This window comes from Schistocerca americana, chromosome 11 (assembly GCF_021461395.2).
Source record: "Schistocerca americana isolate TAMUIC-IGC-003095 chromosome 11, iqSchAmer2.1, whole genome shotgun sequence".
In the NCBI taxonomy this organism is placed as follows: Eukaryota; Metazoa; Arthropoda; class Insecta; order Orthoptera; family Acrididae; genus Schistocerca; species Schistocerca americana.
This window is the reverse complement of record NC_060129.1, coordinates 87074741-87101918: the sequence shown is the minus strand read 5'-3', so window position 1 is coordinate 87101918 and position 27178 is coordinate 87074741. Positions and strand designations below refer to the sequence as shown.

The 27178-nt window shown below is 41.2% G+C and overlaps 1 protein-coding gene across 1 annotated transcript in view; it reads right to left on the bottom strand.

Moving 5' to 3' along the window:
* Positions 1 to 26517, bottom strand: part of LOC124553822 (ankyrin-3-like) — a 116354-nt gene extending 89837 nt beyond the window's left edge. Inside the window, exons 1-2 of the mRNA XM_047127808.1 lie at positions 26481 to 26517; positions 7815 to 7984 (exon numbers count right to left, since the gene is read on the bottom strand). Coding sequence (XP_046983764.1) covers positions 7815 to 7902 — 88 coding nt within the window. The 5' untranslated portion in view covers positions 7903 to 7984; positions 26481 to 26517. The remainder of the gene's footprint in view (positions 1 to 7814; positions 7985 to 26480) is intronic.
* Positions 26518 to 27178: the final 661 nt, after the last annotated feature.

Below are 27178 nucleotides of genomic sequence, written 5' to 3'. Positions count from 1 at the left end.
AAGCGCAAGGCAGAAGGTACTTCTAACTGTATCAGTTACCAGGACTTCTTCACATTCCAGTCACAAATGGAGCTTGGGTATGATTGTTTAAATTGCCTGTGTGCGTCCTGTAAGTCAGCTAATTTCATTCGCACCACACCTGTAAGAGAGATATGTGGTGGGTTGTAGTATATTCCTAGATTCGAAGTGTAAAGCAGCTTCTTGAAATTTCCAAAGGGGGCTTTTTCGGAATAGTATCCGTCTATCTTCAAAGTGTGCCAGCTCAGTTTCTCCACGGATCAAAGAATCATTGAAAATTCGTGTTGCTCTTCTCTACATCTTTACAATACCTGCTGCCAGTCCTATTTGATACAGCTCCCACACACTAGAGCAATATTCTTGGTGTCGTCAGATGAGACAATTGTAAACAGTCATCTCTGTGGACTGATTCCATCACCCTAGTATTCTACTAATGAACCAAAGCCTTTCACCTGTCTTATCTCCAATTGAGAGCACATGATCGTTCTGTTTCATGTCCCAAATTGTAACGCCCAGAGATCTGTATGAATTAACTGGTACCAGCTGTACTCTTTCATTGATGAGTATAATTTTTTGTCAGGATCTTACTCAATGTTTGTGCAGAATTCTTCAGATAGTACATCATTATAGATAAGTTCATCATCCGCGAAAATTCTAAAATCATTAAACTGCTGCAAGACCATTGATATACAACAGAAACTGTGGACCCCAATACACGTACACTGTACACACCAATTTCTCTACATTGAAGGTAACATGCTGAGTCTTCCCTACCAAAGAAATCATCAGTTAACTCACAAATTTCGTATCATACCCCATGTAATCTTACTTTTGGTAATAAGTGTGGTTATGGTAGTGAGTCAAATAATTTTATCGAAAATCCTACATTACTTCATTTACCTTACTGCCTTCATTAGGGCTTTAACGATGTCATGAAGGAAATGTGACAGTTTTCCAAATCTGCACTGATTGGCAATGAGGTCCTTCTATTCAAGGAACCTCATTACGTTTGAGCTGAGAATATGTTCAAGAATCCTATAACAAATGGATGGCAAGGATATTGCACGGTCGTTTTGTGAATGACTCCTGATGCTTTTCTACTAGATGCGTGTCTCCTCGAACTTCTTCCAACTACTGGGCACTGTTATTTGTGTTAGAGATTTACGATAGAGTTTGTTTAAGAGAGGTGCTAACTCAGGCGCAAGTTCGGTGGAGGGTCTGATAGAGATTCCATCTCGCTCTGGAGCCTTGTTAAATCTCAGCTGTTTCCCAACACTAGTGACACTAATTCTACATCTATATCTGTCACAGTCACAAATTGGAGCAATACCCCACAGTACCATCTCTAGAGAAACATTTCAAGATACTCATTCGGAATTTCTGATTTTGATTTGCTACTCTTAATTGCTGTCATTATCCAGTTCACGAGTACTCTGACACCAACTTTGGTATGAGCTTTACGTACTACCGTCATTTTCTTGGTTTTGTGAGAGATCCTTCCTATTCTGTTACAGTATTCTCAGTTGGAGTCAAATTATGAAAAATCCAGGATGGAATGTAACAATATTACAAAAACGAAAGTTGCAACTCACCATAGAGCGGTAATGCTGAGTCGCAGACAGGCACGACAAAAAACTCTCAGAATTAAAGCTTTTGTCCAATAAGGCCTTCGTCAACAGTAGACAAACACACACACACACACAAGAACGCACGCACGCAACTGACACACACGACTGAAGTCTCAGGCAACTGAAACCACATTGTGAGCAGCAGCACGAGTAAGTGGTGGGAGTGGTGACTGGGTGTGGAGAGAGGAGGAGGCTGTGGCAGGGAGGGGAGCAGCAGGATGGTGGGGTGGTGGACAGTGAAGTGCTACAAGTTAGACAGAGGGCAGCGGAGAGGTGGGGAGGGTGGGGAAGTAGCAGAAACGTAGAAAAAATGGTTCAAATGGCTCTGAGCACTATGGGACTCAACTGCTGAGGTCATTAGTCCCCTAGAACTTAGAACTAGTTAAACCTAACTAACCTAAGGACATCACAAACAGCCATGCCCGAGGCAGGATTCGAACCTGCGACCGTAGCGGTCTTGCGGTTCCAGACTGCAGCGCCTTTAACCGCACGGCCACTTCGGCCGGCCGGAAACGTAGAGAAATGAAAATGTTGGTGGTGGTGGAATGACGTCTGTGTAGCGCTGGGGTGGGAACAGGACACCTTGCTGGATGGCTGAGGACAGTGATTAGCAAAGGAGGATGCCAGGCGGGTTGTGGGAACCTTTGTTAGTCACTTTTCTCACCCATCCAGCTCCTTCCCTATTCCCATTCCATCACTACATAACCATCATTTCACCACCAAAGACAGTCTTTCTATTTACCTCATTTTCTGATACTTCCCTCCTCCTCCCGACCTGTCCCCTTACCACCATCTAACATGCAGCACTTCACTGGCCGCCACCCCCACATACTACCCCTACCCCTCCCCACCCCAACCTCATCTTTACCCCCACCCTGTCTCCACTATCATCATGCAGTGGTGCTGCTGCTTGCAGTGTGGTTTCAGTTGCCTGAGAGTGCAGTCATGTGTGTAAGTAGCGTTTGCGTGAGTGCATATGTGTGTGTGTGTGTGCTTGTTGTCTATTGTTGACTGCAGCCTTAATGACCAAAAGCTTTAATTATGAGAGTCCTTTTGTTGTGCCTATCTGCGACTCGGTAGTCTGAGTAGGTTAGACGAAATTCTCTTTCATCAGCTAAATACATCTCATTTAGCATCTTCCTACATGTAGCCCCATGTTTGGCCTAGCATTCATTGACCAGTTGTCTCTTTTTCTTTAGATGTTTCTTTAAAATGACTTCTGACTGTGGAGTATCCCTCTGATCATGAACTGCTCTACATACGTACAAAGAGCACAGCTGACTGTTCTTGTAAACCTGAACCACATTTTTTCTACATTTTTTTCTCCAGAGTTAAATATTTCGAGTTTTGTATTCAAATTGGTCACAACTGCTTCTATATCTAACTCCCTGGAAGATTAAAACTTCCTGGCAGATTAAAACTGTATGCCAGACAGAGATCCTATATCTGGTTTGCTGAACATATATGTATTCTGCTACTTGTTTTAGTCCCCATTTGTACGTTGTAACTCATTGTTGCTTCATGGTCATTGATACTAGTTTCTGTCTGAGCTTCCTCAAAGAGGTATGGTCATTTTGAAACTATCACATGCAATATCACTAGTGGGCTCCCAAACAGTCTGTTTTAGGTAATTCTCAGACAACTCATTTAGAGGTGTTTTACCAGACGTCTTGTCACCCCCACCTCTGTCATTTTCTCAGTCGAGTGCTGCACAATTAGCATCTACTTCGAGTGTGACTTGGAAACTTATGTCACAGTGCTTCCGTTTTCTCTATAATTTTTGGTTGCATCTGGAGTAGATCTAGAAGTTGACAGAGAGACCTGATTCCAAATTAATGCCCACCGATGATACTGAGTCTTTCCCAGACAGCCTCACACGCAGTTTATGTTTCTGTTTTGGTTGGTACAATTTGTTTGTGACCTGGGACAAATGCCCTACTGTCTCCATGTATATTTTCGATACACGCTGAAATTTTTATCAGTATCTCAATGCTGTCAGTTCCGCGTTTACACCAGCCTTCTGTACCGGGTATTATGTGAGCTCTATTGGGCCTGCTTCAAACCCTGGCACGTTGTTATCAGTGCTTCAGTAGTTGATCACTTGAATTGTAGTACTCTCGCCAGTATGTGACTCTTCTTTGGAACTATTACTGACACTTTCAGGTCCCTATCGTTATCTGGACTGGATGAAGAGTAGTCTAATCTGAAAACCGTTGTGTCCACTCCGCACCCAAACAGCTACCTGAGCAGCAGCCTCTGATGTGTACCAAACACCTGACCCATTTAGGGTCTCCATAGAGTTCTCAACCCCTTGATGCAAGTCCAAGATATTTCAGGCTGCTTTGTCACAGAACCTTCGAACTCTGAGTCAGAAGTTACATTCGATTCAGAACGTGGGGGGGGCACGACTAGTTTTGCACTGCAGCAAATTGTCTCACTGAAATTAGATGAGTGAGACCACCACTCTCAACCTTCTCTGACAGTTGAATGATCCAAGTGTAGCCGCAGAGCGCGGTCAGCTGCCGGTAGCACCACGTTCCCTCAGCAGTTGAGGGAATGGCCTCTTCAGCAGGCTGAATAAGGCTTCCAGCCATGGACAGTGAGTACACTTAGTCTTCCCTCGCATCGTTTCTTGCATTTCCCTAACGGATACATTCACTTGCTGTACATTTGAACTCCCTAGTGTTAACAGATGCTATCCTTTCGTGTTTGCCTCTTGACACTGCACATACCATATTACTCAAAAGCTGAAGTTAGTCTCACTGACTCAGTTTCGATTTCAGTGGAAGCCTGCACCTCCTATTTGTTGGTTAGGGTGATAGGTACCGCGTGCTGGGTCCTCCCTGGTCCCCGCTCTACTGTCCATGCAGCCTAGTCCTACCACTGACAGACCGCTTACAGCCAAGTGGATGGGCGGTGACAGATCATGTACTTCCTGTAGAAGCTGCTGACAGCCAAGTGGCTGAGCGGTGATAGATCATGTACTTCCTGTAGAAGTTACTGACAGCCAAGTGGCTGAACAGTGCAGATCATGTACTTCCTGAACAAGCTGCTGACAGCCAAGTGGATGAGTAGTGACACATCATGTACTTCCTGCAGAAGCTGATGACAGCCAAGTGGATCAGTGGGGACAGATCATGTACTCCGTGTAGAAGCGACAGCAGGAGATAGTAACAGGTATCTGTGGTATATCTGATACATCACTGCTGGTAACTCTCCAGAGACACCCCTATACAGCAGCTTCCAGGCGACTGATCGTAACTTACGAACGTCAGCTAACTCTTCCCACGTTCGAGGACGGTGTTCACTGTAGGGCTGCAGTGTGGCTGGTGTAATGTTTTACAGAACAGTAAACAAGTATCATTGAAGTAAGCCTGCAGATCCTTTCTTATGTTCTGGGCCAGTTCAGCTCCAAGTACAGCAAGTTACCGTTAAGATCTGAAGCAGTCCGTACGCAAATGGATGTTTCCTTTACAGTGCAGTAGCATCTCCTATAAACGCTACTAATCTCGTGAAATTTTTGGAGGTTGTAGTCGAAAACCAAATGAAAATTATCGTTAGTTTACAGTAAATGCAGACAATGGGATACATGTTACTTACAACAAGCGCTACACAAACACTGATTTTATGCGACACACGTACTACACATCACTGGTAACTTATGAAAATTTTAAAAAAATTACGTCTATTCACTTTGATACACAATTAAAGGTTGGATAAATGTTTCTTTGAATGAGGCTGCTACTCCGATAATTTTTATGGAGGATAAATGTTGATCGCAGCTGATGTTACAGCACAAAATACGTATCTGATGGTACATAGCGCACGAAAACGGTATATATTACAACTCAAGCAGGATTTAAATACAGTTAACATGAAATATGTTTAAAATTGATGTGAAGTTTTAGGACGTAACTCTTAGAGGAGAATTTATCTGTCATATCTGATTTTAATTGGACACGAAGGAAATAGAGGAAGTCGGTTTGTATACGAAATTATGAGTAAATAGCCGTGGGAACTGCGGGATTCTCCAATTCAGCTGGCTTAGTGTCACATTTTGAACTTGCATGTCCAAGATGAAATCTGTAACATCAGTATGTCTCTAAAAAAAAAAAAAGTTACGGCGTGGTACATAACACAGCTAAGTAAACCATTGCGAAAATTTTACCGATACGTTACACAGACAGATTAGTTTTATCACTTTAAGGGTCTATGGAATATTCAAGATGATTTTTTCAACTATGTACAAACTCTAGTGATTGATCAATGAGAGGATAAGGGACAAAAAATGTCTGATGTTGCCCAGAAATGCATGATCCGTATGCCAGAGACCATTTATTCAATCATACTTTGTTACAGAAGCTGCAGTGTAATATCATGCAGCTACAGCTACAGTATGCATGATATCCTCATACAGGGTGGTACTGTTTATCGCACATCATGACCTAGGATGCAGGAAGTCGTGAAGGACGTACCCGAAATGATCAGACACTAGAGTAGCAAGAACATGTAATCAGCACTGTGGAAGGCGACCGCCATCTCAGTAGCAGGCAGTGGACCAGCCTGTACAGGGTAAGCCAGACGACCGTGTGGGACAGTCCCCATGACGATTGTTACTACCCTTATCACTTACAGCGTGTGCAGGGCGTACTAGCGACAGACTGTCCACATAGGGAACGGTTCTGTCATTGATTTGTTCACCAGGCAACCACGATTCCGGGATCTGTGTTATCCATCCTGTTCACAGATGACGGCAACTTTACGTGGAGTGGTATCTTCAACTCTCATAACAGCCATCTGTGGGATGGTATGCAGAACGCCCATGGTATGGTGACAGCGAATCATCAGCATCGGTGCAGCCGGAATGTGTGGGCCGGGATAATTGGCGGCCGTATTTTGGGACCAGTCTTCCATCCGCATCGCCTAATAGGCCCGAACTATCGGCATTTCTTGCGGGTGTCTTTCTGGATGAAGTGGTATTGATGATTCAAATGGTTATGTGGCTGCTACACTTTGCCGTTAACGTCCAGACGCATCTCAATGGTGTCATCCCTGGTTGATGGATTGGAGACGGTGGTCCAGTTGCATGGCCTGCTCGTTCACCGCATCTCAACCCGTGCGATTTCTGGTTATGGGGCCACCTCAGAAGTATCGTGCACGCGTAGCCTATTCCAGATGTGGAGACACTGGAGCACCGTATTCATCCTGCCTATGACGCTGTTATGGTGCAGCCTGGCCTGTGTGAGACAGAGCACGCTACGGCGCGTATGCACGCATGCGTTGAGGCACATGGAAAGCATTTTCAGTACATACTGGAACTGTCACTGCGTGGTACAGCGAGTATTAGGCCGCAGTCTTTGTAACAGTGTACGATTGAATGAATGGTTTCTAACGTGGAAACCATGCGTTTGCCGACACAAATTCATTAGACTTTTCTTGTTCCGTATCCTCTCATCGATCAATCCCTGGAGTCTGTACGCGGTGGTGAAAACCATCCTGTATACGCAACATGATGACCAAATGACATTCCAACTAGAGCTTTCTACAAAACTAAAAGCAATGATACAGCGATACGCAATGACGTTGCATAGTTCGCTCTCAGTAGTCGTGTGACTGCACCGTTACCCAAAGCAGTTATCCCAACAAGTTCATTCCGGCGTGTACCACGGGTAGGTCACGCCCGACTCTGCCAGTTATGCTACTGGGAAGAAAGTAGCGTGTGACGTACGTATTGCCTATCATCGAGGAGCAATGTACAGTACTGATACAAGTTTGTGTGACCCTTGGACGAGACAATTATTTTACATCGTCTATCGCTGTTTTAAAAACAAAAGCTCGATATTTTCAAGTAGCAATCTAGTGTGTTTGAATACGACCGCCACCCCACGGTGCCGGCGTGGACTTCTCAGACCACCAGATAAGACTGCCGTGATTATAGAACCAAATGATCCACGTGGACCACGAGGTGTCTGCAGTAGTAACGGATCAAACACTTACCTGAGTTGCTGGTTGTTAAACTATGTACGGTGGCTTCTATATAAGATTCGGAAACAGAAATTCGTAAAAATCTCAATGAAAAAGTTAAACATATTGTTCATTACTTCACAAAAATTGTTATCCGTTATCATACCCAGACTCCTATGAATCGAAGAAAGTTAAATTTTTTACCTGTAACAGAAACTGGGTGACTGCAGCCAGTAGATACGACTACCGCCACAAAAATGCGGACGAACCAACTGAAGCCTCTGCAGAACATGGCAGAAGGTCTCAGGTGTCGAGCCAAGTAAAGAACTTTTCCCTCAGAATAACTTCACCAAACTTGTAGTCTGCTGAACAACCTGAAATTTTACGAACAAGTGTAACCACAAAACACATTTTTTTCCACTACCTATATAGTAAATAAAGTAGCGTAAAGTAATATGGATTACACCATTTTACAAGGTGGATGCCACTCCGTTGTTCCGAATATACAGGGTGATTCACGAAGGTATGCAAATATTTTAATTTTTTATTTCACAACTAAAACTAAAGTAAAAAGTTCATATAAACATAGGTCCGCAAATGTTTAGTTACGGAATTACGGCTAATAAAAGATTTTGCTTGAAATGGAGCAACTTCCTCAATATGAAGCCATCGAATATCAGTACGAGGTTTAAGTGAAGCCCAATTTCCATTTATTTTGTTGTTCTTGGTCTGGTGAATCTAATAAAACATGTCCCAACGTGTATCTGCAGTAGTTTTCCAGAAGATCCTGAGAAGCAAAGACGTAATTACGTAAAATTTTTTATTTATTTACTACTTCGCCTTTTTTTTTCAAAAAAAAAAATTCCAGACAACTGCGCTCTAAGAAACACAGGGTGTATCAAAAAGTACCATCCGATTTCTAAAATTATAACGATTATGTTACTTGAGGTAAGTTCGTGAACAACTTAGTGCTGAAAATAGCAAATTCTCGAGTTTTACTTGGTTTCCGCCAGGTAGCAGCAGTCTGCGCCCATCTCAGTTCTGGTAAAAATGGTGTCGGGACAACAGAGAGCGTTTCGTGTTATACGTTTTGCGCAGTGCTGGTCAGTAATAACAGTTCATCGTGACTTTCGTACTAGGTATGGTGTGGATCCGCCTACAGCACATAGCATTAGATGATGGCATGCACAATTCCGAGAAACAGGTTGGTTGTGTGAAAGAAAATCGCCGGGCCGTCCCCGAGTGTCTGACACAGACGTCGAACGTATCCGCCATAGTTTCACAAGCAGTCTGCAGAAGTCCGTATGACAGCTCAACATGCCCAAAATGTCCATCTGGCGTGTGTTGCGTCGACGTTTACGCACGAAACCGTACAAAATTCAGCTAATGCAAGCTCTTCAAGAAGGTGACAAACAACAACGTGTTGAGTTCTGTAATTTCGTTCTCAGGAAGATGGAGGATGACAGTTTTCTTTCACGCTTCGTGTTTAGTGACGAGGCAACATTCTGTTTAAATGGAAATGTGAACCGTTATAATGTGAGAATATGGGGTACGGAAGAACCACACGAAGTTTTACGACATGAGAGAGATTCACCAAAATTTAATATATTTTGTTTAGTTTCACAGGAAAATGTGTAAGGTCCACGTTTCTTTTCCGAGAACACTGCTACGGGAAGCTCATACCTTGATATGCTTCACAACTTTCTTTTCCCACAATTCGAGACTGATTCGGACGACTTCATTTCCCGACAAGGTGGGGCACCGCCACACTGGCATCTGAAGGAGCGGGAATTTTGAAATCAAATGATTACCGAACGATGGATCGGTCGCACTGAACCAAATGATTCAGCCTTACATTACTGACCTTCAAGCTAACAGGACCTGACTGTACGTGATTATTTCTTGTGGGGGTTTATATAAGATTCTGTTTGTGTGCCTCCATTACGAACAACAATGAATCAACTTAGACATCACATAACAGCAGCTGTGGAAGCTGTAACTCAAGACATGCTCGCTGTAGTGTGGGAAAAATTTTAATATCGCATTGACATATGCTCTACTGCTCAAGACGGGTATATTACACACCTATGTAAAAGGATGAAAAAAAAAGTTTTTTCTGTTTACCGTTCCCGCTCCTAGAAAAACAAAATTCGTGGTATATGTTTATTAGTTTCAGAAATATAGACGTCCGAAATATAATGATTGTTTATGAAATACCCTGTATAACGTTGGCAACCGAGTGCTGACTCGAATAGGGGCGATCTCCTAAACACGATATCATGAAAACAAAGATATCACAGAGATGTTGGTGAAGAAACGAGCCCACCGCAAGATCGATCAAAATGTTATGATAATTATTACAAAACGTAGGAATACTTTTCATGACGAATATTGTGACACGCCATTGATAATTAATAACTAACATGCTCTTCGGGCTGATGTGTCAAATGAAAGCTATAGACGTTCGTAAACACTACAAAAGTAATATTTCACGTGTTTAACTTGATTTATTTTGTAGCAGTACTGTTGTATAAATGTGCCAATGCTCTGAACTTGCCGCAGCTGCACGTAATAAAGAGTTAGTTTGAGTTATTTAGTTGCATGCGTAATCATAATTGATGGTGATACCGTAATTAATGTTGAATGCTACTTCAGCCTATGTTTACTGACTGATGAAAATGGGCGTTAGTGAAAATACTAAATAAAAAAGTAAAAGATTCATTTTATGTAACGTCTTAGAGAGTAAATGAACAAATGGCAGATGGGCGCCCCTCTTACATGAGCGATACATAATCATATTTCTTTAAGTAGCATAATTCTTGTGTGTACAGAACAACTTACTTGAATATGATTTACATTTTTGTTAATATCTTATGCAATATTGCAGTTCTCATGTTTTGAGTGGCCACAAAATGACCGTGATATGTAAGGATATTTTTAATTTAATTATTTTGAATTTAATGTAAAGTACGTATGTAGGACAGCCTTAAATGTGAATATTGATCAGAGTTAAACGTCGTGTCCGTGATACGTGACGCGACAGAGTGAGCGTGAATCACTGCGCGTGTTGTCTTTGCTTCTTTCGTTTCTTTCGTTCTATGGTGTTTCGTCGTTCGAGTTTCGGCAGCTTGCTGGCTTGGAAGGTCGTTCCGGTAAATCTGAAGAGAGATCTGCTCTGCAATATAGCCGTGCGATTTAGCGCGAACTATTTCTGGGTGTGGAGTGTGGGATTCCCTTAATTTACTGAGCTCTGCCCCACTCTTTCGCTTCGTGCAGGATTTGAAGTACCCTGAACACAGATTATTTTGGAACACTTGTTGGAACTTTAGCTTCGTACTTGTGAGAATGAAGACAGAAGTGAACTTATAGGTTGACAATTATTCAAGTATATGAAATGAAATCGCCATGACTTATCAACGGTTTGCGTTAAAAGTGCAGGGTTGGCAGATGAGCGTGATGGGGATTGGTACGTGCATGCGTTTGGTTTGGCCTAGCCATGAAGCACACTTTAATTTTCATGGGTTCGTCGATAAGAAAACCTGGCTCATTTGGTGGACTGAGAATCCGCATTCAGCGATCGAGAAATCTCTCAACCCTCAACGGGTCACGTAGCAGTCGGTGCGACACTCCTTTGGTGACTATCAAAAGGTACGTGAAGGTTTTGAAAAATGATATCACCCCCAATATCCAAAGTGACCCTGATTTCGACAAGATGTGGTTCATGCAAGATGGAGCTCGACACCATCGAAGCAGGAGAGTGTCTGATGTCCTGGAGGAGCATTTTGGGGACCGCATGCTGGCTCTGGGATACCCAGGGGCCCCTGGCATGGACCTCGACTGACAGCCATATTGTACGGATCTGAACACATGCGATTCCTTTTTGTGGGGCTATATGAAAGATAAGATGTACATCAAGAACGACAAGATCATTCCTTAGCTGAAAATAGCCATTCAGGAGGTCATCGACAGCATCGATGTCGCGACACTTCAGCGTGTCCTGCAGAATTTCGCTATTCGTTTGCACCACATCATCGCCAATGATACCAGGCGTATCGAACATGTCATGAGCTAAATTCGAATACTTGTAGTGGCGTTTACGTGTCTAGCAAAGTGCGTGCACGCCTGGTAGTTTGTGACCAATTTATGATTTTTCTCATATGGTTTAATAATCGTCACCTTGTAGATTATTTTGCTACAGCTGATGTTATTGGTCGTATGTGATGATGAGCAGTGAACGATGTTTGGTATCGTGTTCTGTAAAGGAACAAAGTTTCTTGAAATGTTTGTACAAAGTAGTATGGTATTCTGCCTTAAAGAAGATCTTGTCGTTGGTTAAGCCTCTTTCACTTTTTTGCAGTGAACACACAGTGCGTAGTCGGGCGATCACTCTGTTGTATAAATAATTCGAAAGCCAAGATCACATAAATAGTGTTTACTGGGTAACCTGTTTCAACACAGTAAACGTGCCATCATTGAATCTGAATCTAGCTTGACATTTATAATCCATTTTTATTTAACGATACATGAGACAGACCAGCTGATATAAAATCATTGTCACAAAAAAAATTAAAACCATCTGCTCTCATGGTCATTCTTTTCCATCAGATATGTAACACCGAAGTCACAAGATAAAACTACATATCTGATGGAAGAGAATGACCATGAGAGCAGTTGGTTTTTTTATTTTATTTTTTGTGACAATGATTTTATATCAGCTGGTCTGCCTCATTTATCGTTATATCCAAATGGTTTATAAATGTTAAGATACATTCAGATCCGATGATGACACCTGTAGTGTGTTGAAACCGGTTATCCAGTAAATAGTAATTAAGCGGTCTTGGCTTTTGAATTATTTCTCTTCTACTTTTGTCTGTCCATTGCCAATCTTTTCATTTCTGGATATTTGTCTCCTTTGATATTGTCCTGCATTTGATATAATTTTGTTCATCTTTCCCTTTTTCCCTCCACCATTCCTTCTATTACTTCCTTCAATAAACAGTCCCTCCTCAAACAATGTCCAATCCAGTTCAGTTTTCTCTTTCTTATGACTTTCAGCATGTTTCTTTCTTCTCCAGCTCTCCTCAATACTTCTTCATTCCTTACTCGGCCTTCCAATTTCACTTTTTCCATTCTTCTCCATATCCACTTCACTAGTGCCTCCATCTCTCATCTTCCTTCCTCGATGTCCAGGTCTCCACACTCCACAGTGAAATGCTCCAGATGTAACATTTGGAAAGTCTTTTCCTCAGATCTTTGTTCAGTGGTCCGCAAAGTAATTTCTGTTTCCTCTTGAATCCTTCTTTTGTCATTACAATTATTTTCCTAATTTCCATACATATCATCCATAATTAGACTTCCCAAGTAATTGAACTCATTCACTTGCTCAATTTCCTCATCTCCTATCTTCATATGGCATTTTCTCCCCTTTCCTTCAGTTTCCACGCTTTTCGTTTTCTTCTTATTAATCTTCATTCCGTATCCTTCTAATTTTGTGTTTAGGTCATCTAACATTTCTTCCATATCTCTTGCACTCTCTGCCCCCACAACTATGTTGTATGCAAATCTTATACTGGTTTGATAAAAAAAGATCTGCATGCACATGTTTTGCGTCTATGCTGCACTTCTGCACTTTATTTATGATTATTTGTTAATGGCATTGCTTTGAATACACACTCAAGTGAGATCACCATTCACTGATATTTCATTAATATCAAAAAACATTCATGAACGTTGAACTGTAATGCTATTGCGTTAGTTAACGTTATTACCCATACTGATTTATTTGTACCAGTCATTTATCAGTACTTCACCAAACAGCCCATAAATTGTTAGAAAAATAAATCATTTCTCATCTGCACACCAACGCATTAAAACGTCAGTGTGCGATCAACCTCTGTGACACATATAGGCAAACCAGCCCGTAGTGCAGGTCTGATATTCTGGCCTTGCGGATTCCAGACACCGCTGCCAGAAGATACGGAGGAGACTCATTTGTAAATAAAATGTACAGTTTACAATTTGGACATCGAACAAGAAATTTTTTTATACGTAAATTCACGAATTCTTTAGAAAGTCAGGAAATATAAAGATTTTTATTCTCAGCACAGAACTTAATAATTGGAAAAATAAATTATTTAACGAAGCCATTCTATTCTACTTTTTGCAAGTCCTGTAAACAAAAGACAATAACCTGCATGATTCAACGAATTTGAAAGTTAAAATCTATATGCTGACTTCACACAAAATCCTGAGTAGTTTTTTCCTTCTGTTAAATCAGCTAAAGTACTAAAGCCATATGTCCTGGCACTACGGACTAGAATGGCGTCGAAACGAGGTATAACAGCTGACATAGTAAACCTTGTTTCCAAATAAATGTCCACTGGACAGAGATATAACTGAAATCACTCTACAGAGGAATAGCCACTGGACCTGACAGAATGTCAGTACATTTCTATGTAGAGTATGCAAAAGAATTTTCTCCTCTTCTAGAAGCAATGTATCGTGTACAATTTGAGGGGCGAAGCGTTGTAGATTTGGAATTCTCTCTTTACAGTTTCTAGTTGTATTAGGGATAGATAAGGAAATGTAACGTTATCTACAACTTGTACAGAAACTGGACTGCAATTATAAGTGTCAAAGAACATGAAACGATAGCTTTGAAGCCTACAGCGTACGTAATTAAATCTACACATTGATAGTCCTGTGAAGAAACCAAGGACAAATTGATAAAGGAAAAAAAAAACTAATGTAGAAGAAATGTAAAATTTAAGGCTATCAGACGAAATATTAATCATGTCAGAGACAGCAAATGATTTGAAAGATCAGTTGAACATAACGGAATGGATTGAGAAGAGGCTGTAAAATGAACATCAATAAAAGTGTGACAATAATTCTGAAATTTCGTCGAATTAGATGAAGTGACGAGTAGAGAATTAAGTTAGGAAATGAGTCACTAAGAATAGTTGCAAAACTTTGTTATTCGGACAGGAAAAGGACTGTTGATTCCCCATGTAGATGCAATATAAAATGCAGATTGAAACATCATGAAAGGAATTGCTAAAAAGGAGGAATCTATTAAGATCCGATATCAGTTTAAGTGTTAGTTAATGGTATCTGCTACGAGTGCAGCCGTGAGTGGAAGTGAAACGTGGATGATAAATAGTTCAGAGAAGAATATAATAGTAGATTTTGAAATGTGGTGCAACGGAGAACGTTGGAGGTTAGATGGGTAGATAGAATTACAGATAATGAGTTACTGAATCAAACTGCAAGAAAAAGAAATTTACGTCACATTTTGAATGAAAGAAGAAATCCGTTGATAGGACATATCATGATACATAACATAGGGAAGTTGGGGAGGTAAGAGTTTCGGAAGTAAATCTAATACTGAATACTGTAAGCAGACCTAAACAAATGTAGGTTAGAGAAGTTATCCCGAGATGCAGAGTTTTGCACAGGAAATATAAGCGCGGAGAGCAGCATCGAAGCAGTCAGTATTCGGACTAACGACCATGGCTACAGCTCAGTGATGCTGTGAAGTAGATTAATGTGGGTTTAGAGACAGCACTGATATCAGACGACCTTGCACATGTAGCCTCTGGTGGCTGCCAGCATTATCAATAGATTGGGCTTCGCTAGGCGTGCCCTACACCTAAACAGAACTGGGACGAGAAGATTGGTACAGCTGATTCATGAACATAGAGCAGGTGGACCTCGGGCAATAAGACGCGTTGTGAAACACCTCATGACACTGGCAGCAGAAATAGGTCTTTGCTAGGATAAATCCATACAACAGGTTTCCCTGCCTAAATACTATCTGCAACAATTTAAAAAAATTTCAATCAATGACACTTAAGACAGATTCTAACACATCTTCTACATGTCGTAAGGAAAAAGAGACCACTGATAAAAGCAATACAGGACACATGACAAACTTAACAATCATTCATATAAACATGCATTAGATACAAAATAAAATGTAAAAATTTGAAGCTCAGTTTAGTCGTTGAGCTGCGCATTACTGAGCGTTTGTCAAGAGACACAAAAATCGAATATGCAGTATTGTCGGTGCATGAAAGGACACTCTTACTGAATGACTACTTCAAATGGCGGAGAGTCACGTATATATTTCAGAAAAGGATCATAGTTTGAAGCAAGAATGACCTTAGTACGGTAAGTGAAGAAAAACTCTCTGATCTATTGACTATTGCATGGACAGGACCACATAACGCCAAGAAATTAATCAGCGTGGGTTTGTCTCAATCTCCTGGAGAGAGTGTGGACATTTTTCTCAATAAATTAGCAGAAGTACTTGCAAAAATTGCAAGTACAATAGTCTACATGTTGTTGTGTAAAGTCATAAACATACACACAGGTATCATAAATGAAACTAGTAGCATCCTCAGAAATATCGTTCAGAATTTTGGGATATCCCTGTTGGTCAATAATACAGCAATGGTTACTACAATAACACCATCAGTGATTAATCATGTGGCCAAAAGTATGGACAGGGAAAAGTGTGACATAGCTGTACAAGATCTTGGTCTATCAGAGCGTTTCTGTCAAATAACAGTAAAAACGGGTATGGAGAATTCTCTAAATTGCAAGTTTATGGAACACAATTATCAGAAATAATAATACAAGATTTTCCAAAAGAACCAACAAACCAAACTTGGGATGAAGTGTATTGAGAAACGAATGTAAATGTAAAATCGTCTAAATTCTCAACACTTAAATTGGAGTTTCAAAAGACCTTTTGAAAAACATCTAAATCAGTAAAAAATGTCTCACAAAAACCAATGGATAACAGCAGTTGTTAAGAAGTACTTCCAAATCTTGTGTACCTCGGTTATATTATAAACAATCATAATGAACCAGAATTATTAAATCTTTAACGCAGTTGCTAAAAGATTTACAAAACGTTGCTAACTGCTGCAAAAAGGCATAAGTGCAATTTTCTTGCTACATCATCAGAGCAAGAAGCTAGTAAAACTATGCATAAGTAAAATATAAAAGGTCAGTAGGATTAGGCGAAGTAACAATGTGTATACTGAAACACTGCACAGAGAATATACAATCTCCCTTAATAAACATGACAGACGAATTTCTTCACATCAGGAAATATCCAGAATGTTTAAAACTGGTAAGAGGTGTACCCCTACTAAAGAGAGGTAAGCAGAATGTATATGTATGTAGAAAATTAGTGGCCCATTTCTCTGTTGTAACCATTCTCGAAAATAATATAAACTCTTACAAAAGACGGATTAATGAGTTACATGAATAAATACAAGATTTAAGTGAATCATTGCTGTATTTCGAAGTAGTATGATTACAGACCCCCTCACCCCCCCCCCCCCCACCATGAACCATGGACCTTATCGTTGGTGGGGAGGCTTGCGTGCCTCAGTGATACAGATAGTGGTACCATAGGTGCAACCTTAATGGAGGGGTATCTGTGGAAAGGCCAGCCAAACGTGTGGTTCCTGAAGAGGGGCAGCAGCCTTTTGAGTTGTTGCGAGAGTCTATATGATTGACTGACCTGGCCTTGTAGCACTATCCAAAACGGCCTTGCTGTGCTGGTACTGCGAATGGCTGAAAGCAAAGGGAAATGGGAAACTCCAGCGGAATTTTTTCCAGAGGGCATGCAGCTTTACTATATGGTTAAATGATTATGACGTCCTCTTGGGTAAAATATTCCAGAGGCAAAATAGTCCCCCATTCGGATCTCTTGGCGGGGACTACTAAAGAGGACGTTGTTATCGGGAGAAAGAAAACTGGCGTTCTACGGATCGGAGCGTGGAATGTCAGATCCCTTAATCGGGCAGGTGGGTTAGAAAATTAAAAAAGGGAAATGGATAGCTTAAAGCTATACACAGTGGGAATTAATGAAGTTCGGTGGCAGGAGGAACTAGACTTCTGGTGAGGTGAATACCGGATTATAAACAAAAAACAATTGTGGGTAGTGCAGGAGTAGGTTTATTGACGAACAAAAAATAGGAGCGCGGTAAGCTACTTTTAACAGCTTAGTGAACACATTATTGTAGCCACGATATACACGAAGCCCACGCCTACCACAGTAGTACAAGTTTATATGCCAACTAGCTCCCCAGACGACGAAGTGATTGAAGAAATCTATGATGAGATAAAAGAATTTATTCAGATAATGAAGGGAGACGAAAATGCAATAGTCATGGGAGACTGGAATTCGACATTAGAAAAAGGAAGATAAGGAAAAGTAATAGGAGAACATGGAATGAGGGTAAGGAAAGAAACAGGAAACCGCCACGTAGAATTTTGCACAGAGCGTAACTTAATCGTAGCTAACACTTGCTTTATGAATCATGAAAGAAGATTATATACTTGGAAGAGGCCTGGAGACACTGAAAGGTTTCAGAAGACAGAGATTTAAGAACCAGGTTTTAAATTGCCAGCCATTTCCATGGCCTGATGTGGACTCTGACCACAATCTATTGGTTATGAACTGTAGCTTAAAACTGAAGAAATGGCAAAACGGTAGGAATTCAAGGAGATGGGAGAAGTTGCAGAGAGTTTCCGAGAGCGCACTGGGGAACAACTGATTACAATGGGGGAAAGAAATATAGTAGGAGAAGAATGGGTAACTTTCAGAGACGAAATAGTAAAGGCAGGAGAGGATCAGATACATAAAAAGACGAGGGCTAGTAGAAATCCTTGGGTGACAGAAGAGATATTGAATTTGATTGATGACAGGAGAAAATATAAAATACAGTAAATGAAGCTGGCAAAAAAGAATACAAACCTCTCAAAAATTGGGGATATGACACTGCGTGAAGATTTTGGCAGAGCATATAAAGATCTAAGTGGAAACAAGGCTCCACGAGTAGACAACATACCATTAGAACTACTGATAGCCTTGCGTGAGCGAGCCCTGGCAAAACTCTACCATCTGATGAGCAAGATGTATGAGACAGGCTAAATACCCTCAGACTTCAAGAAGAATGTAATCCCAAAAAAAGTAGGTGTTGACAGGTGTGAAAATTACCGAAGTATCAGTTTAATAAATCGCAGCTGCAATATGCTAACACTAATTCATTACAAATGAATGGAAATACAGGTAGAAGGCGACCTCTGGGAAAATAGGTTTGGATTCTGTACAAATGTTGGAACACAAGAGCCAATACAGACATTACGACTTATCTTAGAAGATAGATTAAGGAAAGGCTAACATACGTTTCTAGGATCTGTAGACTTAAAGAAAGATTTTGCCAATGTTGACTGGGATAATCTCTTTCAAATTCTGATGGTGGCAGGGTTAGAATAGCGAAAGGCTACATGCAATTTTACAGAACTCAGATGACAGTTGTAAGAACACTGAGCAAGCAGTAAAGGAAACAAAAGAAAAATTCGGAGTAGGAATTAAAATCCATGGCGAAGATATAAATACTTAAGGCTTCCTAATGACATTGTAATTCAGTCAGAGACAGCAAAGGACCTGGAAGAGGAGTTGAACTGAATGGGCAGTGTTGTGAAAGGAGGGTATGATATCAATGAAAGCAAAACAAGGATAATGGAATGTAATTGAATTAAATCGGGTGATTCTGAGGGAATTAGACAAATAAATGAGACATTTAAAGTAGTAAAGGAGTTTTGCTATTTGGGGAACAAAATAATTGATGCAGGTCGAAGTAGAGGGGATATAAAAAGTAGACTGGCGATGGCAAGCAAAGCGTTTCTGCAGAAGAGAAATTTGTTAACATTGAGTATAGATTTAAATGTGAGGAAGTCGTTTCTGAAAGTATTTGTGTGGAGTGTAGCCATGCCTGGACGTGAAACATGGACGAAAAATAGTTTAGACAAGAAGGGAATAGAAGCTTTCAAATGTGTTGCTAGAGGAGAATGCTGAAGATTAGATGGGTAGACCACATAACTAATGAGGAGGTATTGAACAGAACTGGGGAGACGAGAAATTTGTGGCACAGTTTGACTAGAAAGGACCGGTTGGCAGGACATGTTCTGAGGCATCAAGGGATCACCAATTTATTATTGGAGGGCAGCGTGGAGGGAAAAAATTGTAGAGGGAGACCAAGAGATGAATACACTAAGCAGATTCAGAAGGATGTAGATTGCAGTAGGTACTGGGAGAAGAAGAAGCTTGCACAGGATAGAGTAGCATGGAGAGCTCTCTACTTCGACCATCAACTGTTATTTTGCTCTTTTCCTAATCTTATTCCCTCAGAATCAGCATATTTAATTCAACTACATTTCATTATCGTCGTTTTGCTTTTGTTGTTGTTCATATTATATCCTCCTTTCAAGACACTGTGCATTCTGTTCGACTCCAGTAGCAGGCCCTTTGCTGCCTCTGACAGAATTACAATGACATCGACGAGCCTCAAAATTTGTATTTCTAGTCCATGGATTTTAATTCCTACTCCGAATTTTTCTTTTGTTTCCCTTACTGCTTGCTCACTATACAGATTGAATAACATCGGGGATAGGCTACAACCCTGTCTCACTCCTTTCCGAACCATTGCTTCCCTTTCATGCCTGTCAATTCATATAGCTGCCATCGGGTATCTGCACAAATTGTAAATAGCCTTTCGCTATTCTATCCCTTCCACCTTCAGAATTTGAAAGAGAGTATTCCAGTCAACATTGTCATAAGCTTTCCTTTCCTTAATCTATCTTCTAAGATAAGTTGTAGGGTTAGTATTACCTCACGTGTTCCAACATATCGAAGGAATCCAAACTTATTTTCCCCGAGGTCGCCTAGTAGTTGTGTTTCCATTCGTATGTAAAGAATTCTTGTTAGAATTTTGCAGCCGTGACTTATTAAACTGTTAGGTCGGTAATTATCACATCTGTCAACAACTTATTTCTGTGGGATTGGAATTATTGAATTCTTCTTGAAGTCTGAGGGTATTTCGCCTGTCTCATACATCTTGCTCAGCAGATGGTAGAGCCTTGTTAGGGTTGTCTCTCCCAAGGTTATCAGTAGTTCTATTTGAAGGTTGTCTACACATGGGGCCTTGTTTCGACGTAGATCTTTCAGTGCTCTTTCAGACTCTTCACGTAGTATCATATCTCCCATATTATCTTCATCTACATGCTCTTCCATTTCCTGAATATTGTCCTCAAGTGATCGCCCTTGTATAGACCCTGTACATAGTCCTTCCTCCTTTCTACTTTCCGTTCTTTGCTTCAAACTGGCTTTCCATCTGAGGTCTTGATATTCATACAACTGATTCTCTTTTCTCCAAAGGTCTCTTTAATTATCCTGTAGGCATCATCTATCTTATTCCTAGTGATATATGTCTCTACATCCTTACATTTCTCCTCTAGGTACCCTTGCTTAGCCATTTTGCACTTCTTGCCGATATCATTTTTGAGACATTATATTCCTTTTTGCCTGCTTCCTTACTGCATTTTTACATTTTCTCCTTTCATCAGTTAAATTCAATATTTCTTCTGTTACCCAAGGATTTCTTCTAGCCCTGGTCTTTTTATCTACTCGATCCTGTGCTGCCTTTACTATTTCATCTCTGAAAGCTACCCACTCTTCATCTACTGTATTTCGTTCCCCTATTCATGTCAGTCGTTCCCTAATGCTCTACCTGAAACTTTCTACAACCTCTGGTTCTGTCAGTTTACCCAGGTCCCATCTCCTTAAATTCCCACCTTTTTGCAGTCCCTTCAGTTTAAATCTACAGTTCATAGCCAATAGATTGTGGTCAGAGTCCACATCTGACCCTGAAAATGTCTTACAATTTAAAACCTCCTTCGTAAATCTCTGTCTTACCATTATATAATCTATCTGAGACCTTCCAGTATCTCCACGCCTCTTCCTTGTATACGACCTTCTTTCATGATTCTTGAACCAAGTGTTAGCTATGATTAAGTTATGCTCTGTGCAAAATTCTACCAGGTGGCTTCCTCTTTCATTCCTTTCCACCATTCCATATTCACCTACTACTATTCTTTCTCTTCCTTTTCGTACTATCGAATTCCAATCACCCATGACTATCAAAGTTTCGTCTTCCTTCACTATCTAAATAATTTCTTTTATCTCATCATACATTTCATCAATCTCTTCAACCTCTGCGGAGCTAGTTGGCATAAAAACTTATACTACTGTGGTAGGCGTGGGCTTCGTGTCTATCTTTGCCACAATAATGCGTTCACTATGATGTTTGTAGTAACTTACCCGTGTTTCAAATTTTTTAGTCATTATTAAATCTACTCCTGCATTACGCCTATTTGATTTTGTTTTGATAACCCTGTAGTCACTTGACCAGAAGGCTTGTTCCTCCTGTTACCGAACTTCACTCATTCCCACTATATCTAACTTTAACCTATCCATTTCCCTTTTTAAATTTTCTAACCTACCTGCCCAATTAAGGGATGTGACACTCCACGCTCCGATCCGTAGAACGGCAGTTTTCATTCTCTTGATAACGATGGCCTCATAAGTTGTCCCCATCTGGAGATCCAAATGGGGGACTATTTTACCTCCGTAATATTTTACCCAAGAGGACGCCATCATCATTTAACCATACAATAATGCTGCATGCCCTTGGGAAGAATTATGGTTGTAGTTCCCCTGTTTTCATATACATTTAATTTCACTTAATGATTCCTTCGTTTTTTGACTAAAACTTTCATTGTGTTTGAATTTAACTAAATGCCTGTCTCGGTGTAAAGATCCAAGCAACCTCTGCTGTTGCTCTGTGAAGTATGAGTAATCTTGCTAGATGACCTCAGAGTAATAAGTATCTTTAAATTTTGTGATCATGTAATATGCATAATTCTTTAATGACCGACTTCTGTAATTTTTCTAGATGTCGACTTTGTTCGATGAATTCGTATTGTGTGCTAGATTGTTTCATTTGGCCACCCACTCCTTACCCATCCAACCGAGTTCCCTGCTGCCTGAAGTATTGTACGCAAGGGATAAACCGAATGAGGTAGCACTGTCTTTAACCGACTGGCCTGATATTCGGGAGGGTGGATGGTCCGCTCTTCATCCTCCCACCCTAATTTAGATTTTCGTGGTATCCGTAAATCATTTTAGGTAAATGCTAGGTTTGTTCCTACTATGAGGCCACGGCTAACTACTTGTCACACTTTTTCCATTCTATGTCTATAAGCCTCTAATGTCTCTATCAGTGAATTTCGTTCACTTGTAGTTCTTAAATTGTAATACCAAGACGTGTCCGATATGCCTGTAAAAAGTGATCTACTAATAAAAAAAACTACTACTACTGCTACTAGCATTACTACTACAACAATTACACACAAATGCTAAAGTAATCTTACATACCTGGACAATACATGCATGGCACAGTGATCACGAGTATTCTGGACACAGTGTAACATATTCGTCTGGGCTTATTACCTCATTCGTTCCTCAGTTTATCAACATTCAGAGGTACACTTTTCAGTCCTTCCTTGCCTTCTACAGATAATGGTCGACCTATCGTAGTCGCTACGTAGCACGCCATACAGCTATAACTACTGTTACCAAAATCATACCCAGTATCTGAGCTAAGAGGCAATTGCTACTAAATTTGTGGATGGGGAATGTGTGGAGAAAGCGAAGCACAATTTATTAGGCAAGAAACTAAAAAATTATGATAAACCGTTTATCAGTGCCACAGTGCCGTGTCAATCTCTGCTGTAGCGATTATGGTTACTTCTTCAAAGTGGGAACAAACCCAGTACAGGCGTAATAGATTTATTTCTATTTTAATCTGGTCCTGAGTTATTAAGTCCGTATCTAATCATTTAATGGTTGGGGCCATACTTCCTGACAGACTTCAATGAAGTGTGGAAACAGAGATCTGCAAAAATGCAGATGCTGGCCGGTGTGGCCGTGCGGTTCTAGGCGCTTCAGTCTGGAACCCCGTGACCACTACGGTCGCAGGTTCGAATCCTGCCTCGGGCATGGATGTGTGTGATGTCCTTAGGTTAGTTAGGTATAAGTAGTTCTAAGTTCTAGGGGACTGATGACCTCAGATGTTAAGTCCCCAGAGCCATTTGAACCATTTTGAAAAATGCAGATAATCGAAATTAGTTACAGACCTATTAGAGTCCTTCAATTCTTTTCAAAACTCTATGAGAGTGTGGCTCGGATACAATATTGATTTGTGTGACTGACCACAACTTCTTAACAGCCGCTCAGTTTGCCTTTCGCAAAAATTTCTGTATAGAGAAAACACTACTGAATCTCAGAAACTGAACGATTGTCTAGGTAAGCAGAATTAAAGATCTCGCTGTATATATTGTGAAGTTGACAAAGTCCTTGACTGTGAAGGCCACAAAGTTCTACAGAGAAATCAATTAGATGTAGTATTAAATGGCATCCTTTCTCCATTGGTGGAGTCTGACCTACATAACAGAAATCGTAGGGTGTCGCCGGAATGAAACTGACCTCGGAATGGGGGAAAATGGCGTGCGAGGTCCCATAAAGACATCGGTAAAAGGCACACTCTTGTTGTTAATCCTCATAAAACTATGTCGCCTTCCAGCGACTTTAAAGTGAGGTCTCAGACAAGCAATAATTACCTGCTGCCAACAGAAGTATGCATTTCAGATCTTAAACTAAATTAAACGCAGTGTGTATAAAATTCCTATTGCTTCGTGCGTCAAAGAGAATACTTTAGTCCTATATAAGAATTCTAAAATGTGCAAATTTTTTAAAGACGAAACGAGTTAGCTGAACCAGGGATGTGGTTATGTAAAGGTGGGCCGAAGGAGAGTCTTGTTTTATTAGTAGGGAAAGTAATGATTTTACTCAGAAGAGTTTAGTAATAGTCGGAGGAAAAGAACTATAGCACGCAGGCAGTGGAAGTAGTTTGAGCACCCAGGGACTAAGGAAAAGGTAAAGTAGCCAGCAAAGTAACACAGCAGCACTGTCGCATTAAAATACAAAAATGTGTGGAGAGACCATTATTCGTTTCGAAATTATTGACAGAGAGGTAAGAAGACAGAAGGAAAGAGAAAAGGTCCAAGAACTCAAATTTCACCTGTGTATCGACGGAAACGATATAAGATTATCAAGAAGACAAGGGAAGTACGAGAAGGAACCAATAGTTATTACAGAACACGGGTATACGTTACACTAAGAGAGAATGTGTACGAAATAAAAGAGTTATTTCGTCTGAGAAATAGAGTGAACTACAGCAATGGTGCAGACTTTGATATAAAACTTGAGTGTGTACCGACTTGGTGGCTGAGCGAATGGGAAGTAATAAACTGATTAAGTATTGCACAAATTATTTAATGTCCGGACCAAAACACACGTTCTCAAAAGTGTGACATCAAATAACGTGACACCATCCAACTTGAGTGACGGACCGTAAATTTTACGGCAACATGTGTCAACGAAACTGAACTTCTACAGACACCGTGTCATGTAGACGATGTTGTTGATATGAGAAGAGATAAAAAACGTTAAGAGGCGTCCGATGAGGGGAGCGCAGGAGACATGCAAATTGGTCTCCCCATTCGATCTAGTGACTGGGATATGTGGCATCGTGTACGTCACGTACTTGCACACGTAAGGCTGCAGGCGTTCCAAATAGTCGTCGTTTCGAACAGCTACAGTTGTGCACAACGTTGTTGAGTAAACTTCTGGAATCAGCCTCCACATAAACTGAACATCCAGCTTTCCTCGATGTTGTTACTTAGTTTAGTGAAAACATATATGAACCCAGAGCATCTGAATTTCTTCCTGCTGGCAAACAGATGTTACGTACATTACCGCTCTGTAGAAGTGTTCCAGCAACTGTCGCCTAAAACGTCCTGGCAGATCAAAACTATGTGTCGCACCAAGACTCTAACTCGGGAACTTTGCCTTTCGCGGGAAAGTGTTCTGGCAGGAAGTTTCATCTTAGGCACACTCTGGTGCGGAGTGAAAGCCTCTACATCTACATCTACATACATACTCCGCAATCCCCCATACGGTGCGTGGTGGAGGGTATCTCGTACCACAACTAGCATCTTCTCTCCCTGATTCACTCCCAAACAGAACGAGGGAAAAATGACTGCCTATATGCCTCTGTACGAGTCCTAATCGCTCTTATCTTATCTTTGTGGTCTTTCCGCGAAATGTAAGTTGGCGGCAGTAAAATTGTACTGCAGTAAGCCTCAAATGCTGGGTCTCTAAATTTCCTCAGTAGCGATTCACGAAAAGAACGCTTCCTTCCCTCTAGAGACTCCTACTCGTGTTCCTGAAGCATTTCCGTAACACTCGCGTGATGATCAAACCCACCGGTAACAAATATAGCAACCCGTCTCTGAATTGCTTCTATGTCCTCCCTCAATCCGACCTGACAGGGATCCCAAACGCTCGAACAGTACTCAAGAATAGGTCGTATTAGTGTTTTATAAGCGGTCTCGTTTACAGATGAACCACATCTTCCCAAAATTCTACCAATGAACCGAAGACGACTATCCGCCTTCCCCACAACTGCCGTTACATGCTTGTCCCACTTCATTGCGGATGCCTCACCTGCTTCAGTTGTCATTTAGATCCGACAAGTATACATCAAAAGCAACATTCGTTCTGAAACCACTTTCAAAACCATGCAACTCGGGACAATAATAACTACTGCTAGTAGCACCATTATTTCCATTGTGCTGTAAGAATCAGTATTTACCAAAGATCATAGCTGACAGGAGACAATGCAGGAGTTCATAATAAGAGCTGTCACGCTACAGGCAGAGGAAAATAGTTAGGAAAAGAGAAAAACAGCTCGGTCTCACTTTACTTTTTCCCCGTTTTCATACCCGCCGCTTTTAAGTGTGGACAACACTGAGAACAGGAGATTGACGGAAGATACACGCACAGTATATACTTCACGTTGATGGAAGGAGTACGTGGAGACTCACCAGACACGTCGGGCGCCGCGGCAGCCAGTGCAGTGGTGGTCGGCAGCGAGACACGCCTCTTGTCATGGACTGGTCTGCCGCCTCCCACCCACTCTGTCCGCAGTTTTCCTCGAGACACCCTCCCTCCCCCCACTCCTTCCCCCCTCCCCCCTCCGCACCACCAACGATAACCCTTGCATAGGTCTGACATTCGAAGTATTTTTCCCGTCTCATCTTAGTCGAAGCACTAAGAAATCTTGCTCTTACGCAAACCCAGTAAGTGAATTCAAGTCGCGTATTGTGTCATCCAGTGGCCATACTGACATCGTAATGCAAAGTGATGCATTCGGTATTTCTAAAATGTTTCAGCGCGAAATGCGGTCCCTCCTTTCAATCATCGCACGAACACCGAAACTGCAGAGACTGAGATGAGCGATCGTGGAACAGAGTGGCTGGAACCTCTGACTAGCAGAAAGCCACGTGGGCCACATCAGACGCTGTTTATTCCAAGCCTCAGCCCACTGCATTCTCACAGCGACGTACTTGCCCACCACGAGGTGGTCATTTCAGTCGCCTTTCCCTCTCCTTCTCCGAGATACGCACCCCGGACAGACTATTATTCGCCCTCTGGAGGCGCCTCTCACATGCTGTCAGCACTGCGTCCAGCCATGACAGTGGTCTCGTTCCAGCGATGCGCCCTACAATTGATGACTAGATTT